We start from the raw sequence: 19,702 nt of genomic DNA, 5'->3' as shown, positions 1-19,702 counted from the left end.
CAAAGTCAAGCAGCACCCAGAAAAAACCAAATTATTTAAAACTACCTTTACTAGTATTAAAAAAAAAAAATCAGGTTTGCTGGTTTTACAAAAAAGAGAAGTTCTAATTGAAATCCAGGAAAAGAGCTTGCAATACAAAGGGGAAATAAGTTTGTTGTTTTAGACTTATGGGCTGTTTCTTGGTGTATCATGTATTTTATTTCAATTAAATATAAGAGATGTGCTCAGAAAATCTGAACTGACCTACTGTCTGATTGCAGAATTAAAAAATCACATGAAAAAGCAAGTTATGAAAAATATTAACAAAAAAATAAATGTACGAACAACTCACAAGGATTGTATTCTACAATCTTTCTTTAGGGACCACTTGAAACTTTGGGCACTCCCTTTTTGTTTTAAAAGTCATTGTTCTTTTATTTATTTATTGGAGAAAATGTTATTTCAATTGTTTTATTTCTGATGCCAGTAATTTAGTATTAAATTATTTTATCTTTTCTTTCTTATGAATTTTCTGGTGATATTTAATATTTTAGTTTTCCCAGCCACATTGGTTCAGCATCTTTATTTTAATTTATTCACTTCCCTTAGACACACAGAGAAACATTACATTTCTATCCACTCTCAAAGGAAAAAAAAAACAGAAAAAGGGAAAGAATTAGAAACCAAGAGGGTATTTGTAGTTTGAAAGAAACAAACCGTCCTCACTAAGTGACAATTTTCAGGATGGCAATTCTCGCCTGCAGAATTGCTATAGACAGTACAGCTTCTATTAGCTAGCGCTTCAAGTGTATTTAGCCAATGTACAGATTTTCTAACTATTCACAGGAACACAAAATCAATCCTGCACTTTTAAGCAGTAATATTTCAACAGAATGGGCAATTAGAACACCAAAGCAAGTGGAAGTTTTAAAGACGGTCACAGGAAACTTAATGCTTCAGAGATGTGAAAGTGTTTGCTTATGCACAAATGCTCTTAAATTCATGAAGGTCACCCAGAGATGAAGAGGGCTATGATGTCTCTCTTTTGCATCTACAGCCAACCTTCAGAAAAAACTTCACAAGGTGCCAGAAAAATTGGTCTTTCCATGAGAGGTCACTGATGATTTCCAAGTTAGTGGCCTATCCCATGAAATGATACAGAAATCTAGTTGTTTTCTAGGCCTCAGTTCACGGGCAGGACACATCGATAAAAATGTATGGACTAGCATTGAAAATATCACTACACTAACAAGAAGAGGCAGACAATAACCTCTCCTATCCTTCTTTTCTTCTTTTGCAAATAGTCAGATCTTGACAAAATTATCTCTCAAACTGAGAAAACAGACCACTGTCTCCACAAACACACTTCCAATGCTTAAACCCCCTTAAATGAAGAATTTTAAAAATACTTCAGACTCTCTTCACCTTCACAGCTTAAAGTGGCAGGCTCCCAAGTTTCATTTGCAGTGCAGTATGAGAATTTGCCCTCGTTGCTGTAAAACCCTTCTTGACACTCATAATGAACCACACTTCCTGGTAGCAAGCTGTAGTTACCCACAATGTATCCGTGCTTCATTTCAGGGGGGGAACCACATCCAATTTCTGCAAAGAGACTGGGTTAAAAGATCTCACAGTACAAAAATCTCAACACTTGACCGCTTCAAAATGAGTTCAACTAGATGGTCACAAAATATACCTGATCTGATGAATCTGAGAAGCTGTCAAAAGGGCAGAAGATTAGTCCTGCACACATTTGGAAGAACACAGAGAACAAGTTATTGAGCTACATCCTTACTAACATACACCTGGAGCCATTCACAACACCAAAACAGCGACACCGCAATGTGATGGTGCTTGGCATGTGCCACTCTCATTACAGCAACGGCTCAATGATACTTTAACACCAGAGGAAAATTTCAGGCCCCAGTGCACAGCTTTATTTTGCTATGCATGGAGAAAGTGAGGCACTGTGGATGAGTAGCAATTAAATGGTCTGCCCCTCAATTCCTTCATCTCACTGAACCAGTTTGCATATGAAAGCTACATTCCTTTGGCACATCTGCTTGACAGGGCTCCCTTGTCTGACTCCGCAACACTGTCAGTGCAGATACGCTACCACAGAATATGGAGAGGAAAGCCAATGAGATAAGCAGGGTTAGCAGCAATTTTGGCAAACAAAGAAGAGCACTCCAGTCAGGAACACCAGGAAATTATAGGCAGTGAGCTTTATTGACAGTTCTGGCAATAATTCAGAAATAAAGGCTGGATATAATCTAGGCAGCTCCTTCAACCTGGAATGTCTGGGTTCATTACATACCCTGACATCTACAGCTTACACTGCTAGCAATTTGCATCTGTGAAAACCTACACTAAAGAGGAATTTTCAAATTGGAAACTTGGTTTTGGTTGGGCATTTTTTTGTTATGGCAAGAAAAAACAGAACAGTTTATTCATGCAGGAGACACAGTATGTAGTAAATAGTTTAATTTATTTTTTTATTCCTCTCCCCTAGGCTTGTTTCATTCAGCTAACCTCTCTTACCAGCTACTTAGTCTCCCCTTTCCCTTCATGCAGTGTGATTATATAAAAAAGTGGATTACACCACAGTTCCTTTCCATTCAGAAACTAACTACATCACCTTCATGGCATTATCAAGCTTCTCTGACCAAGTGCACCTGAAGCACTGATGAGAACATGTAGGAATCATATCTGGTGTTGACTCTACAATCCAGACATCACTGAAACAAACTGAACCCAAGAAGAAGAAAAAAAATATACAGGAAGCAAAGCCCAGAGATAAAGCTTCTGCCTTACAGACTTACAAGCACAGTCCAGAGCAGCTACTACTGTGTCACGTAACAACTGATTTTGTCTGCTAGCAAAAACAGCATCCAAAGACTCTCACCTTTGCATGAAACTCTGTTTCCATCTGGATGAAAAGAATGCTCTCCATTTTCTAATTTATAACCATCATCGCAGTAACACTTGTAGCTTCCCTCAGTATTCACACATCTTGCATTGTGACCACACAGCCCAGACTCCTCACATTCATCTATATCTAAAAATTCAGAAAAAATACATGCAATTCATAATAGAGTTTTTTTAAAGCAATTAATTAATATAGGGCCCAAGCTTTACTCTTCCATGAAGAGTTCTACATGGCTTCTGATGGCTCTTCTGCTAAAACAAAGGAGCTTATAACTGTGTGGTCTTTAAGCATCTGGAAAGAGGATTCTTTCAGTTTTGTAGCTATCTATCTTTTGAATTATCTCTGGTTTATTTGACAAAGAGTTTCCAATGTTCTGTGCTGCTACAACAACTCCAGAAAAATCCTGTGTCTGCACATATCTTGATTAGTTGTAACAGTTCATTACTATAACAAGGAACTGGCTAATATTCTACACTAAACACAAATATGACATTCTGGGGAATTTCAAGTATGATTTTCTTTAATCTGGCTCTTTCTTATTCTGGAAAGATCATTGTTTGAATGTGACTCTGAAGCAATGATTTGTAACATAACAGAGAATTCAAAATAGAACCAATTCACAGCTGTTAGGAACCTGGATGTTAAATAAGTGTTTGCATTCACAACAGCAAGTGCTCTGATATGGTGTTAGAAAGTAAGTCCTACAGTGATGGGAAAGACTGGTGTGGTAACAAATTAAGTTCTGGATTCATCATGCTCAAGAATCTTTGTGATGTCTACCTGTACAGTTTGTGCCATCATTGGGAATAAATGTCTTGTTGTTGTTGGAGGCTCGGTATCCATGAAGGCAAACACAGTAAAAACTTCCATGTGTATTATGACACAGTGTATGATTTCCACAGATCTTGCTGGCTCCAATCTGGCATTCATCTTTATCTGTCAATATATTTAAAACACATCAGAGAGAGATTAAGAAAAGTGGAGTATCCTCCCTTTCTCACTCTGTTTCGTATAACCTTCTTATTGTTTTCCTCTGTAAAGACTTCCTCTGTATAGACTTCTTATTGTTTTCCTCTGTAAATTATTTGGGAAGTAAACACTGCTAGTAAGCTGAAATATTCAGACCCAGAGAGGCTGTCATGTCTGGATGAACAGTTTCACGACACAGCTCAAGTTGATGAGTCTAAGAGCTGCTGAAACCAGAGGACCCTGCTCTCTGCTTCTGCTCTTCCTTATGGCATGCACTGATTGCAGCACTTAATGGAACACCTGAGTGGGGGCAATCTCAAGCACAAGTACAGGCCAGGTAGAGAATGGATCAAGAGCAGCCAAGAAGGACTTTGGGGTGTTGGTGGATGAGAGGCTGGACATGACCTAGCAATGTGCATTCGCAGTCCAGAAAGCCAAGTGTGTTCTGGGTTGCACCAAAAGCAGAGTGGCCAGCAGGTCGAGGGAGATGATTCTACCCCTCTACCTCACTCTGGTGAGACCCCACCTGGAGTGCTGTGTCTAGTTCTGAGTTCCCCAACATATGAAGGACATCAACCTGATGGACTGAGTCCATAGGAGGCCATGAAGATGATTAGAGGACTGAAGCACCTCTCCTACAAGGAAAGACCAAAAGTGTTGGGGATTTTCAGCCTGGAGAAGAGAAGGCTCCAAGGACTCCTTATGGTGGCCTTCTAGTACCTAAAGGGGACCTGCAGAAAAGCTGGCAAGGGACTTTTGACAAGGTCCTGTAGTGATAGGACAAGGGGAATGGCTTTAAACAGAGAGAAGGTGGGTTTAGATCGGATATTAGAAAGGAATTCTTTTTTGTGAGGGTGGTGAGGCAGTGGCACAGGATGCCCAGAGAAGCAACTTGGTCTAGTGGAAGATATCCCTGCCCATGGTAGGGGGGTTGGAACTGGGTGACACTTAAGGTCCCTTCCAACTTTAACCATTCTAAGATTCTATGTTTCTTCTACAATAAGGAGATAACTCTGTGCGGGGTCCAGCAGCCACCAGTTCTTTGTGAAGGAAGGGTAAGAGATGGAGTGAAAGATCAGCGGTGGAGAACTATCCCCTTTAAGCAGTGGTAAGCTATTACACATACTCAGACGCAGCATTTGACACCGTTCCTTGATTCACATATTGATTTGTCATGTATGAGATAGCTGTAGAAGAACACTATCAGCCACACTAACAAAACAAAGCTGAGCAACACTTCTTGTGTAGTAATCTTTTGGTAATGAGAAACAATCCACGCATATCCTATGTTTGGGAAGATCTATCTGGAAATGACAAAGCTCTTAGCATGTTTTGAAGAATTCATTAATAGAAGAATTCATCAATATCACTTGAGAAAGAGCATTTTAGAAATGTACTGAGTTTCTTGTCACTTTATTCACAGGCAGCCTACCTTGACAATGGGTTCTTCCATTGCCTACAAATCCATAGTTGCAGATGCAAACACTTTTTCCTTCAATTTGATGACATGTTGCATGAACGTGGCAAGTTGCACAGACATCTGGAACTGATCTGTTCACAATCACTTTAAGAACAAAAAGACACAATTACTTTTTTTTTGGACAACCTTAAGGGTGGCCTGGTATGGGTAACAGGCACGAAATGTAAAGTGGACTCCTATCTTCTCCCACCTCATTTTCAAACTTACTGGAAAACAAGTCATACTATTCAAAGACTAAAGATGAAAAATAAACAGAAAAGATTAAATGAAATAACTACACTGAACATTTTTGTCCATCCATCTCTTCTCTGACAACAAGCTAAAGAGCTTCCCAACAGTCAGTAAAACTTACAAGGCATATAATAAATAGGTCAATCCAATAGTATTAATATTTTCTTCATAATAATTTGTTTCCCTTTTTTCTTGATTTCTGTTTCCTCTGGGGGTTTTGTGTTTGTTTTTTTTTCCTTATTATTTACACATTCACATTTGGGCTGCTTATCAATCTGCTTGAATCATGTGTCATCAACACGTATATGATATAAATGTTATTCATAAAAACAAGGTTGAGAATGCTGCCAGGAGTAAAATGACTTAAAGTCATTTTAGAAACTAATGTATATTAAAAGTGGTTTAGCAGCATACAACACAAAACCTAATTTACTGTAATTTAACAGGGCTATAAGTATACGTGAAATCAGAATAAAATATAAACTTACTGTCTTCTTTGTATTCATGTATTCATGGCATTATGTTCAATTTGTCCATGTTTTGTAAGCTCTTTTTGTTATCTTCACATCTGCACTCACTTTCCTAATGATAAACCTCAGAATGGATGGCTTTAATGTAGACAAAGCATGCATATGCTTACACATTTCTACATTTTAAAAGAAATAATTAACACTGCACAAGCAGATGTCTCATGATGCTTGACACAGAAATGCGAAATTTTTTACTCTTCTAAGACAGCTCAAATTGGTACGAATACAAACCTCACTGCACATATAGCAGTGTCAAAATTTTGATTACCTTACAAGGTGTCTGAATACATAACCATAACTGGAGGGAGAAGGCATCTGAACACTTTTAGCTTCTAGCTTATCACTGTGATAAAACCGTCCCTCCACATGCACACAGTTTGTTTTACTCACAGTGCATTTCTGAGCACCTTAAGATTTGTGGGAAGCATCATAGATTCCTGCTCCTAGTTATCCATGCTTTTATATACTTATATGTGTTTCTGATAAGAAAACAAAAACTGTCAGCATGCAATGGCAGCCAACATAGATCAGAAAATTAGATTTACAACCACGGTAAGAACTTTCTCATGATACCTCAATCTTCTGATAAGACTTGGGACTATCCTCCTCAGATTGCTGCTCCAGGGGACAAAAAACATGTGTCGACTCTCAGTGCCCCTTTACTACTTTATGACTTATTTCTCCATCACAACACACAATTTATCACCCCAGCACTACAGTCGCCTCACGGTTTCGGTCCTACCCACGTGTTCCCTCAGGCACAGCTCCTGGCTTGGCCAGGCCCTCTCAGCCGGGCAGGCCACGAGGCCGCTGCCACCACAGCCCTCACCGAGCGGCGAGGAGATCCGCCAGCGAGTGCAAAGCACGACGCCCACCACGGGCTGCTCCACCACTAGCACGGGCTGCCTTTGCCATCACCACCGAGGGATGTTCTGCCACCACCACGGGCTGCCTCCAACACCCCTACCAAGAGAGACTCCGCCACCACCGCCGGGCCCTGGACGTCTCGGTGGGGCTGCGCCCACCCCCCGCCCACAGTCCCCCCGTCCCCCCGCGGGCTGGGACGAGGGAGCGGAGCCGGGTCGGGCGGTCCCGGCCGCACTTACCCCGCCGCCGCCCCGCGCACGGCGGCAGCAGCAGCAGCAGCAGCGGCAGCAGCAAGACCGGCCCCTGGGCCCGGACGGCCCCCGAGCTCATGTCCCCGCCGCTGCAGCGCCCCGGCGCCTCTGCATCGTCCCCGCGGGCGGAGGGAGGGGGCGCAGCCCGAGGGCAGGGTAGAGCCCGCGGCCGGGGCGGAGGGCGCCTGGCGCTGCCCTCCGCGGGCGGAGCACCCTTATCTCCGCCGCCGAGCCCTGGGTCCCCCGGCCTTTTACCCGCGGAGAGGCCCTTTTCCTCCCCCCTGCCCCCATTGCCCGCAAAACTCTCTTTTTTTTTTTTTTTTTTTTTTTTTTTTTTTGTGGTGGTGTGTTTTTCTCTCTTCCCTGGCACAACCCCTTTCTTTCCCCGAGACACCGCCTCAGTCCCGGCCGGGCGGGTGGCCGGGCTGATAAGGGCAGATGCTGTCCATAGCCAGGGGGCGGGGGGGAGAAGCGGAGGACGGGGTCATTTATGATTCCCAAGAAGGGCGGCTGGAACGTTACACCTGTTTGTACGTGAGAAAGGAAAATACGAGTGTGCCGCTCTCCGGCCGCCGGCGGCAAACGTGACCGAGCAGCACTTCGGATGGTGTCGGTCCGTCGAACAGAGGCGGCCGCCGGCAAGTCTGGGGGCTGGGAGGGCTCTGCGCGTCCCCCCTGCCATCGGGAGGGAGTCGTATCTGACTCCCTGCCCGGCACCACCTGCGCGAGGCACAAGAGTTGGCGCATCAGCCCTACGGGTATACGAAAACGGTGCAGGCGTCCACCGCCAGCTCTTGATGCTTTGTCACTGCAGGCCTTCACCGCGGTACAGGTGAATCCTAAAACCTCATTTTCGGGCAGCACCACTAGGGCTGGTAGCAGTAGCAGTAGCGCTGCCTGAAGAGCTTTGTGCTGTAGAAGAGCAGTAATACTCCTAACGCTCACAGCCCTCATTCGTGTCTGTGAGCCTGAATTTTAGAAAGAGGAATGCCAAGGCAATGAATGGGAGAAGCCTAGCACAAAGGTAGAATTAGGCATATTTGGTAGCTCTAATGAGATTCTTGAAGAAGTTTTGCTCATATGCTATGTTGTCTTTACATTAACATCCCTACACAGCCAAGTTCTCCATCACGACTGCATTTGAGTGACATAACCTGATGTTTTACTGCTGTGTTATAACAACAAAGACCAAACAATGTGTCTGATTTCAATGGACTGCATTTGAGTGACATAACCTGATGTTTTACTGCTGGGTTATAACAACAAAGACCAAACAATCTCTGTCTGATTTCAATGGATGCAAACCAAGTTTCGTGAAACTATCAACTTTATTGATTTATTTAGGTTAGTTGGTCTCTTCCAGTCTTTTTTTAATTACTATTCTGCCCACTTAAGTAGGTATGCATTTTTAACCAGCTTCTGCTACTCTTATCCATCCCAACCAGATTCTTCGGCAGCGGTCAGTTACCTTCCAAGTCACCCTGTTTTTGGAAAACAGACTACAGATGTCAGTACTGCATATTTCTGCCTTAAATTACTGAAACTGGAGGCATCCATGTTCAGTGGTGGCAAGTAGCTTATCATTATAAGGAATAGTTCAGAGGGGAATTGTTCTGCACAACATATTAAAATGATTTGGAAATTATATTTTTCCTCTTCCTTGGCAGCCCACGAAGTAGCAGACCCACTAATCACTGCAATTTCTACTGTTCCTTTCATAAAAAGTAGTGGAAGCTACTTTTTATAATTATAAACACCTCGTGCAACAAACAGGAAAAAATTTTTGGCAGCAAGCTTGATTAAATACATCATATTTATAAAGAGAACAAGTTAAAAATTGTAACAAATATTCTTTAAAGAAAGTAACAAGGATGTGTATCAGTTGAAAATGACTGGAACAAACCTCCTTGCTTTATTCAGTCTGTTAGGTCTCAAACAGAAAATTAATTGCTGTTTAAGACATAGTTCAGAATCAAATAATTGAACTACACACAAAGGCTACTTTAAATTTAATATATATTGTTTGCATATCTAAATTCAGTGCAGAGTCATAAGTGTCAAAAGATGTTGCAAGGTCACCTGTTCTGTTTTTTTGCTCTTGAAGAAGATAAACTCTATGATTCTTGATATATTTGTCTAACTTGTTCTTTACAGATACAGTGATGTAGAACTCACAGCATTCCCAAGCAATCTCTTCCAGTACTTCACTGAATCACGGATCATTTCTTCCCTGAGGTCACCTGCCCAAGTCCTGACCTAATTTATTTGAAAAGGTAATTAAACATTCGTGAGAGTAAGACAGATTAGTGTCCACACATACTGATCCCTAATTGCTTAGACAATCCTGCTTGTTGCATGTAAAAATTTCTCTAATAAAAACACAGAATAATATCCACTTATATTTTCTGTTCTCGACAGGATAAAGGTTTTAATTCTTTCACTGTTAAACCTAAAGGAAGTTTAGTTTGTAACTACAGTGTTTCCTTTCTCTCTAACATTAAATTGCCCAGAGGGCATCTGTACTAGTGTTTGCTTCCATTTATCTTTTTTTTGATAGGAAAATAATTCTGATGGTCAAAGTAGTTGAATTCATCCAGAGATGTTTGGAAGTTTCCTGTGCATTTTTTCCTTGCAACTGTCTGAATGGAGATAATTGAAAATCAGAAAGCCAAGCTGGATTAAACATCTCCTCAGCCACCTGTATTCATTCAATCTCCTTTGCAGACAGTTGAATGTCACTGTGTCATCTAAATCCCATTTTTTTCTTAAGGATATTTGGCAGAGATTACACTACTTATTTTTACATATGAAGACAAAATATTTGATACTAATGGCTCTTTCAACAAACAGATTTTTAAAAACACAGCAAACATCTTCACCTGGAGTAAATAAATGTATTTCATCCTTGTTAAGAGATCACTCAGCTATTCATAATGCAGTTGCATTTTCGAACAGCTTGCTATCAAGCACTTCTTTCCAGCTGGCAGTGAAAAGAGTAACTGCAGCTTGATGGAAGATTCCTTCTATCTCAATTCTGCCTCTGGTGCCTATTTAAAATGAATCAGATTAATGACTGGTTTCTGATTATCCACTTAATTCCCAGAATAAGAAACAGCAATTGTTGAAGCAAAAATAACTGGAAAAAATTGGCTGACCCACTTCAGTTTCTTCTGAAAATGCTTCAGTAAATATTGTGCATAAAAAAAGCAGTCTCTTGTACAAATTTTTCTACAAAGGAAATATTACCACTCAAGTTGTTCTCAGCATTTCTGTCTGTGCTCTCAGGTGTGCCTGTGCCACTCTCTCAACTCAGGCAAATGAAGTCAAGATGAAAAAATAAATGAGATTTCTGCAAAAGCAGAATTTGAACCTTAAATATTGAATGCTTCCATACAATTACCCTGGAGGACAGGCCTTGGATGAAACATACCTCAGAGCATGCCATATACATCTCATAGCAAGAGCACGAGATAAAGTCTGCTGACAGTTGCTGCTAATCAGAAAAGCAGTTCTACAGAGCATAAAGGGCTGCTATCTGTGGGTTTTAGCATTGGAGTAGGAGACCAAACTGAGCTTTGCCACAAACCCACTGTGAGCTTTGATAAGATAACCCCTTCCTGCCTCTCTTCACTTCTCCCTCCCACCTAGTTTTGAAATTGGGATAGTACTCCTATGTGTGTTGAGGCTTAATATCATCTGAGATGATGCAACATAAACTCTGATAGAAGCTAGAGCTTTGATGCCACTACACTGTGCCCCAATTTTTAAAATACTAGGATTTAGAGTCAACCAGTTTATGGGACAACATCCTAATGTTGCCATATCTTGGAATATTGTTCAAGAAGACTGCTGACTAGCCATTGCTTCTGATTGTTTCATGCTGTGTCACTGAGGGCTGGGCTGACTAAAGTCAATAGTTCTGAGGAGAGAGGCACAAAGGAAAAGTACAGAAAAAAGGAATAACAGCACCCTCTTCATACATTATAACAATAATAAATAAATAATAAAGTACTTTTGTGGTTTTCTTAACTTCAAGTAGATGAACAGATATCTTTTCTTTTTTGATCCTAGAATATCTGCTAAAATCTGAGGAGAAAGAACTGGGCAACAAGCTTAATCCTTCCTTCTCTGCCAGGCTCCCCAAGCTCACCCACAAGGGGGTTGGTCTTACTATTGCAGTTGCACAAAACTTAGTAGAAACGTATAGATCAGGCAAAAATGAATGATAATTTATTTCATAACTACAGGAAGAAAACTAAATCACAATGACTACAGTATTATTCTTGTATTATACTCTTCTCACCATAAGCTTTGCCTATTTTTATGGGCAAGATGAGTCTGAAAGTGCTACAATCATTAAATGGAAAATATGGCAACTTCTCAAGTTATATATCATCTATGAAGATAAAAAATTTCATACATGTGTCTTATGAGAAGAGAAACCCAAATATTGTTTCCTGGACATGCTTCCTGAACACATTCCTGTGCAAATTCCTCTTGGTGATCTTGCTTTAGCAGGGAGGTTCAACCAGATGATCTGCAGAGGCCTATTTCAACCCCAACCATTCTGTGGTTCTGTGACTAGAGATTATAAACCAAACCCTTCTCCTCAAGCTGTTCAGTCAGGTGGGGATTCTTTTGCTATGGCTTCCTTCTCTACAGACCAACTGTATTTTGTCACCTGGCAATCTCATATTTGAATCAACATTTTGTAGTGGGAAAGAGGGGAATAATCTAACAATCAAACCTTTCATAGTAAATACCTTGACCTTCATTCCTTGAGTTGTTCTGTAAGCAATTAAGCTTTCACATGCTGTTTATCCAGTTTTAAGTAACTGTTTTTATGTCAATTGGAAAGCACCTCAAATTACTGTGGAACACAATTCCAGCAGAGTGAGTTGGATTTTGGATTCATAACATAATGCATTCATTTTTGGCATACAAAATGAGAGTGCTTTTGTTTGGTTACAAAACCAGCACAAGCTCTCTTCTTTCATCTTGCAAAATTAAATTAGGTGTAACTCTATTATTTCTACATTTACTGGCAATCAAAGAGAAAGACACCCTGAATGATGGCATTCTTATGCTGTCATAAATTGTAATAAAGGTTTAGACTGACATTTCTAGTTAAATAAAAGGTCACCTAGTCTTTTCTTTTTTTTCATTCTAATTGCAAAGTTGATAGTCTTGTTTAACTTCAAATAATTTTTGCAAGAAATCAAGTTTGTCTTACAATCACAGAATGATGGAATGGGTAAGGGTGGAAGGGACCACTGGAGGACATCTGGTCGAACCTCCCTGCTCCAGCAGGGTCATCCTAGAGCACATGGCACAGGATTGCATCCAGACCGTTCTTGAGTATCTCCAGTGAGGGAGAGTCCACAACCTCTCTGGGCAGCCTGTTCCAGTGTAGCACAGTCACTTGCACAGTGAAGAACTTCATTTTCATTCTCGTGGAACTTAGGAAGTTACTGCATCATTTCTGCCCATTGCCTTGTCCTATTGCTAGGACACTGAGAAGAGCCTGGCTCCATCCCCTTGACACCCTCCCTGCAGATACTTACAGACATTAAGAGGTCCCCTCTCAGTCATCTCTTTTGAGGCTGAACAGGCCCAGTCCCCTCAGCCTTTCCTCATAAGAGAGACAGATACTCCAGTCCCTTAATCATCTTAGTTGCCCTCCACTGGACCCACTCCAGGAGCTTCGTGTCCCTCTTGTCCTGAGAAGAACAGAATGGGACACAGCACTGCAGGTGCTCACCACGGCTGAGCAGAGGGGGCAGGATCACCTGCCCCAACCTGCTGGCAATGCTCTTCCTAATGCATCCCAGGATGTCATTGGCCTGCTTGGCCACATGGACACACTGCTGCCTCGTGAACTTTCTATACACCAGAAGAACCTGAGATTCAAATAATGTAAGCCTGTGAGAACTAAATGACGACTGACCATTTAGGCCTGCACTAGGGTGAGGATGGGACCCCCTGGTGGTCTAGTGGTTAGGATGCGGCGCTCTCACCGCTGCGGCCCGGGTTCAATTCCCGGTCAAGGGAAACTCCCCCGGGCAGATGGAGCTCGTCAGCCCTGTAAGGCCATCAATCTAAGAGAAGGTCACTCTAAACAAACCTACGTCCAGAGGACCTCACTGCCACTGTCCAAGCTTGCTCGGCCCCGGCAGATGAACCTCAGGATTAAAGGGTGGGCTCAGTTCAGCGCACACTGTGTCTCACCTAAAAAATCCACTGCGCAGGCTCGAAGGGTAAAGACCTTTCCCAAATCTTCGTTCGCGAAGACTGGCCATACATACATACATACAGGGTGAGGATGTTTTTCTTAATATGTACTACATCAACCCACTGTCTAATTACAATTACAGATTTTTTTATTTCAGACCCATTTGATGTACAATGAGATGTACACCAGAAGGTGTTTTAAAGCTTGGCTGAATGTACAATCCCATCATTTGGAGAGTAAGTGAGAAGATACGTTAATGTAAGTTTAGCAGTGTGGCCATTTAGATTGGGTCCTAGACTTTGAAATGGACAAAATCAAGATTAGTCAGCAGGATTTCTCAACTTAAATTCAGCATCTTAATCAAACCCACTGTTTCTAGGCAATTGATCTGCAAAGTTATCAGCAATTTTCCTGTTAGATTTCATGAGACAGTAAGGGAGTAAGATATCCCAGGCAAGACAGGATACATAACATCTTATGGGCAGACCCTGCAAAAATAATCTCTTCCTTATCTGTTTTCCTGCTGAAGATTGGCAACGATGACTGTGAAAATATTTTTGAAGGGCCTTGATTAAAATCATATGCATTAAAATAAAAACTAAGTGTAAAATAAGAAGTGTAATCTTCCCATAATATGAAATTGGGAGAATCTAAGTCCCACAGAATAAGCATATTGAAGTGATTGAACACCTTTCTCAGAGAAAAACCATTTACACGAGCAACATATTTCTGCATTGAGTGCTGAATAAGAGCTCCGTAAAGTGTTCCAGGAAGTTCTTTGGGAATCTTACAAGCATATATAGTATGCCTGGAAGGAGAAATTAACTCAGGCCATCTTGTGTCAAGCAGGCTGTAACCAACAGTGCCAAATCAGAGCAGAAAGAGAGAAAAAGACATTTATGCTATAACAAGTCTCAGCATCACGAAGCATGTATTAACTTTCATTAGCTCTGTGGTTGAATTAACATTGAAAGATCTTATGCCTAAACTGAAGAACTCAAATAGCATAATGCCTTGTCATTTACTGTTGAAATGAAATGCACTCAACAACTGGGAGAGGTCTGCTACCAAAATCTCCAACCAGTTCAATATCTGGTAGACCAATGAAGCCTCTGAGAGGGTAAACTCATTGAATCACATAGAGCAACAGTATGAATGCTTTATGCTTTTGACAAGATAATTAAAGCCTCGGCAAGAGAGAATTTTAAGCTGTTCAATCATACTCAGGACATACACACAAAAAGGAAAAGAGTATATCGCACAACCAGACATCACATATGAAGGAAGGTGTGGAAACCACCTTCATTTAATAGATGTAATAGAAGAGAATACTTAGGTAGCAAATCCCTTTCAGAAACTTACTGTGTCCTTAAACAGAAAAACTATTTTCACAGCTTTCAAAAATGAGGAACATTAATTACACAATTCAGAAGATACTTCCAAGTCTGATGACCAGATGAGTCAAATTCAGCATATACGGGAATGACATTTTGCTGAATACACAGTATTCATATTAAATCTCACATTGCTTTTGGACAATTTGGCCATAGGTGAGAATTGGAAATAAAAGAGAAGGAAAGAACAAGTTAGTAATGCTGAAAAATCAACTAGTGACATTGCCATGTTCTTTGGTAAGAAGTAAAGCTGTAGAAGTAAATTGACTTCAATGTTTTGTCAATTCTTAACTGAAAGTTTTTAATTAGAAAGGAACCCACAACCCTCCCTCCCAGCACCCATCCATGTTGCGTTGACTAAAATAGTTCACGGAGCTACAGACAGTAGCTCCCAGATCATCGACAGAATTCATAGCACTGAATAGCAGTTATCTTAATTTCTTTAGCCTTGTGTCATTTTTTTGTGTTAAGATCAAATTTTTTAAAAAAGCATCATTTTTATTTTCACAGGCAGTGATACTCATTGAACAGTGTTTGCAAATATATTCTCTAGGTGTGTGCTGGGTAGCACCATAGCAGGGTAGAAATAGAACCCATATCCAACCACAGAGCTGCAAGCCTGCAGCATTAAGCAATATCCTTTAGTCTGCCTGCTTTTAAAAAAGTTTCCAAGCATTGAGTAATGTGGCTGTTCAGACAAAGATGGGCTCTGGAGGGAAAACCCCCCCCCACAAAACCCCCAATAAAAACTATTACAGACCCTTCATCATACAAATAATACACACATGTAAGAGAAACTATTCATAGAATGGTGGTTGTTGGAAGGGACCTTAAAGATCATCTACTTCAATCTGCCTGCTGTGGGCAGGGACACCTTCCACTAGACAAGGTTAGTCAGAGCCCCATCCAGCCTGGTTTTGAACACCTCCAGGGATGGGGAGTCCACAGCTTCTCTGGGCAACTTGTTCTAGTGCCTCACCACCTTCACAGAAAAGAATTTCTTTCTAATCTAAACCTACTCTCCTTCAGTTTAAGGCCATTTGCCCTTGTCATATTGCTACAAGCCCTCGTGAAAAGTCCCTCTCCAGCCTTCTTGTACTTATATACTGGAAGGCCTAGTTAAACCACAGCTAGAAAAACACTTTACACAGTAGATTTAATGGAGGTACTACAGAAGGTATGCCTTTGCTTGCATTAAAAGCTCTGATTCTCTCAAATGTATGCTGACCAGCTGCACTTGAAACAGAAAAACAGGGCCTAAAAGGGTTACTCTGATGAACTGGCTTAGACTAAGCAGCAAATATAACTTGAGACTAAAGTATTACTCTCCTTAGAAGAGCTCTTCAGGAGTCAGGCAACTCATATTGCTACCTTAACACTACTCTAAAGAGTTCTCCTTGTCAGTGGACTGTTTCTCTCGGGATTTTGCAGCATCTGTGATGAGTTTATGTTTGACAGCAAAAGCATTGGTCTGGAAATGGTCTCTGTGAGGATTCACTACTCTGAAGTCTCTTTTACCCTCAACCTCTACAGGTCCCATGTCTTCTTTTACCTACATATTCTGCCATATGATTTCCACTTTCATATCTTTTGTTTACATGTCCTTGTACTCACCTGCTACATGCTGAATAACTCAAATACAAATATCTCAGTGCACTTAAGAAAATGCAAGTGGAAATCTTTATTTTTAAAGCACACATTATCTTCTTTCCAGCTCTGTAAATGGGTGAGGCCTGGGGCTGGAGAGAAATCATTTAGGACTGATTCAAACCATATGAGATCTTACGTGTTGGCAAATTCACCAGTTACTGCCCTTTCTGTTTCAGCTTACAGATATCAAAAATTTTATGTCTATGCTAATTACAAGCGGTTTTTCATTTCCCAAGAAGAACACTTACATTAACTGCTTAGGGAAACAAAATCACTTGTGATTACATTACAGGGTTACAACAGCTGACAAGAATTCAAGATGGGATTTATTTTTTGGTTAGGGAGGAGGGGGAGAAGACAACAGGCAGGAATTCTATCACACTTTCTCAGGCAGACTTGGTCAAAAAATACGAGGCCAGATTTTGGCCACCAAAAGCTAGCACTTTCCCCAGAATGCTCATCAAATATTTAAGTATCAAGGACAAAATCAAGAATTACACATGGGGACTTCATATCTAGTCTTTAGAGAATAAGTATTTTGCTGAAAGCTGCCAATTCAGTCTAAACTGAATTAGATTTTTCTCCCAACAATTTCTCTAAATTCAGAGATTGGTAATAGCATAATTTACACTAAATTTGTTGAGTGCTCTAGTCCTAGTCTTGAGGCACATGCAGTCATGAAGTATATACACGAGACTTCAGATTCTTCAAGATGTGCTAGGCTTGGACTGGATGGCAGACAATAAAATGCCTGCCAGATTGGCTGAGAATTTTAGATCAGAAAGAGGGGCTGCACTCCCCACATCACCCACATATTTGTATCTATTGCTTTAGACTAATGTCTGTTTACCAGCAGCCCTGAATTTTGGATACCAGAATAAAAGGGTCTAAACTAGTGCTGTGTAACACAGAGAAGGACAAGCAAAGGAGTCTGAAAGAAATGCAATCTAGAAGTTGAGAAACAGGAAGCTGAAAGCAGACCATCTTTTTTGGCTGCTATTTAAATTTTTTAAATCTTTGTGCAAATAATATGAATTTGAATCCTAATGCTCAAAGAGTACAGCATGGTAAAAGAGAAAACAAAAGAATTCTCACAGATGAGGCCCCAAGTCTGTCATCACTGATGTCTCACATCCCCGCCTCAAAGAACACAGCAGTCACCAGATGCGGTATTGGCTCTGAGTTGCAGAATAGATTTTCATCCCACTGAAAATAAGAACTTCTGCCCTACACAGGGGAAAGGTGTACTTGTTGTTGAAGATATGCGTTAACCTCCTTAAAATACTTTTGATATGAAAATAAGACATTATTAACTGCACAATTATAAGAAAAAACCCAAAGCAGTAGACAAGAACACAGGAGAATTTAAGAGAGTACAGCTGTAATGACATTTATTAAAAGACATGCTATAACAACTAGTTAGGAAAAGAGCTAGGTATAGGTACTAAATAATCAGAAAACACACTAACCTAAACAAACAGAATATATTACAGCATAACCAAATTCACCATGCACTACACAGTCCCAAAATAGGTTTCTTTAATACATCTTATATCTTCTTTCAGTTTTTAAGTCATCTCAACAGATATGGAATACTTTTCAAGCAATGCCATAAGATACTTTACAAATGAAAGCTGTTGCTTATTAAAATATACAGACAATCTTTTTTATATAAAAACAGTTTACATTCCCATTTGTTCCCCCAAACACTTTTTTGCCAGGTTAAAAAAAAACAAAACAAAACATGATGTTACAAATATTTACAGTATTTTCTTGTGTTAGATGAACATTTTTATAAACTGAAAGGGAACACTTATGAACAGATCATGTAAAATGAGGGAATGACAGCAATTCTTAGACATGTTTCTGTGTCTTGAATACAGTACTAAAAGTAGTCCATTAACCTTTTGCCTTATCTCACACCATTTGGTTCACATTACAATCTCATTTTCCGTTGTTTCAATCACCAACAGAAGTCTCAAACAAAGTCCCCTTGGCATTGGGTCTTCCCATCAGAAAGGAGTGTGAGAGAAAAAAGGTTTTTCACATGTCTCAGTAAAACTAGAACAGTCTTTGGTCAGAGAGTGAAATGACATTCTGATTGATGCAAGAATCTGCTTGGTTAACAACCTTGGTCTTGTGTTGCTGCAGTTCCAGGGTGAACTTTTGCAGTAAGTGTAAAACATATTCAAAATTAAATGGAAAGTGCTTAGAAGGAAGTTTATGCATGGTAGCTTCCCACTCATGAATATTGTAGAGTTTCTGAGACCCGAGAAACTGCTTACAGTGAAGACATTAGTCTGCCAAGGTAAAAGCTTTCTTCATTTAGACCTTCAACTATTTCTTTTCTTTGGGACTGCTCCAGGTACCTGTTATTATTACCTAAAGTTGGAAATACATGGGTTATGCTTGGATTCCTGCATATTGCAGTACAAAAGAAAAAAATGCAATGGAAAAGGCAGGGGGATAATTAAATCTGTATTGAAACAGCTGTAATTCACTTCATATAGGTAATTCACTTCATATATAGTCAGTGGACAACAATAATTTCTAACAATATAAATATACAATTTCCAGAAGGGGAAATATATTTATTATAATTAAGACAGCAACAGATATGAAAAACCCTACATATAAAACTTCTGAAGGCACAAAAACTTTGGTACAATTTTGTTTCTGTATCACATCCCCTGGTAATAAAACCCTGAAGTTAAGTACCTCAGAAATTTTCCACTCTAACTGTTAGGATTTGCTTTAAAAAGAGCAGGCAAACAGTCTTGTATACAGCAAACAAAATCTCAGAAGATAAAGTTAATTTAAAGAAAAAAATTCTGTGCAATCTGACCAGCATCCTTTTAGCACAACAGCAACAATAATAAGTCTTGTAGTTCTGATCTAATTAACAACATACCACAGTCAAAGGTTAAGGCAAAACAATGCTTTTTGTAAGCAGCTGACCTGTCATTTGAAAAACAGAAGTATAAGCTATAGCAGCATAAAATGACAAGTAGTAGATCTACATCCCTTATAAAAGAAGAACTTATCACTTTCCTACTGACATGAATCAGAGGAGAGCAATATAACTGATCACATAAACCTCACTGGCAGTATTATCAACAAACACTAATAGATTTTCTGGCATACAAACACAAGTTTGCTATCTGTAATCAGAAAATGTCACCTATAGGCA

The 19,702-nt window shown here is 40.2% G+C and overlaps 2 protein-coding genes across 7 annotated transcripts in view; both read right to left on the bottom strand.

Annotated features, from left to right (window-relative positions):
- The window catches only part of SUSD1 (sushi domain containing 1), a 43,597-nt gene extending 36,282 nt beyond the window's left edge, over positions 1 to 7,315 (bottom strand). Inside the window, exons 1-5 of the mRNA XM_039389288.1 lie at positions 7,225 to 7,315; positions 5,310 to 5,441; positions 3,689 to 3,844; positions 2,885 to 3,037; positions 1,405 to 1,581 (exon numbers count right to left, since the gene is read on the bottom strand). Of these exons, the coding sequence (XP_039245222.1) occupies positions 1,405 to 1,581; positions 2,885 to 3,037; positions 3,689 to 3,844; positions 5,310 to 5,441; positions 7,225 to 7,315 (709 nt within the window). The remainder of the gene's footprint in view (positions 1 to 1,404; positions 1,582 to 2,884; positions 3,038 to 3,688; positions 3,845 to 5,309; positions 5,442 to 7,224) is intronic.
- Positions 7,316 to 8,668: 1,353 nt separating this feature from the next.
- PTBP3 (polypyrimidine tract binding protein 3) overlaps positions 8,669 to 19,702 on the bottom strand; it is a 60,550-nt gene continuing 49,516 nt past the window's right edge. For 4 of the 6 annotated variants that reach the window (XR_005566465.1, XR_005566466.1, XM_027710330.2 and 1 more), the window contains one exon: positions 17,877 to 18,894. Coding sequence is in view for 2 of the 6 variants with exons in the window: in XM_027710330.2 (XP_027566131.1) it covers positions 18,891 to 18,894 (4 nt within the window). In the remaining 4 variants the exon portion in view is untranslated. Of the gene's footprint in view, positions 8,718 to 9,260; positions 9,493 to 10,115; positions 10,284 to 17,876; positions 18,895 to 19,702 lie in introns of those variants that run through there. The other 2 variants (XR_005566468.1, XR_005566467.1) reach the window with 2 other exon arrangements.

The sequence above is a fragment of the Pipra filicauda genome, unplaced genomic scaffold (genome assembly GCF_003945595.2).
Source record: "Pipra filicauda isolate LSUMZ 115617 unplaced genomic scaffold, ASM394559v2 scaffold71_size5581439_pilon, whole genome shotgun sequence".
Lineage (NCBI taxonomy): Eukaryota > Metazoa > Chordata > Aves > Passeriformes > Pipridae > Pipra > Pipra filicauda.
The sequence above is the reverse complement of the archived record's forward strand: the minus strand, read 5'-3'. Positions and strand labels throughout refer to the sequence as shown.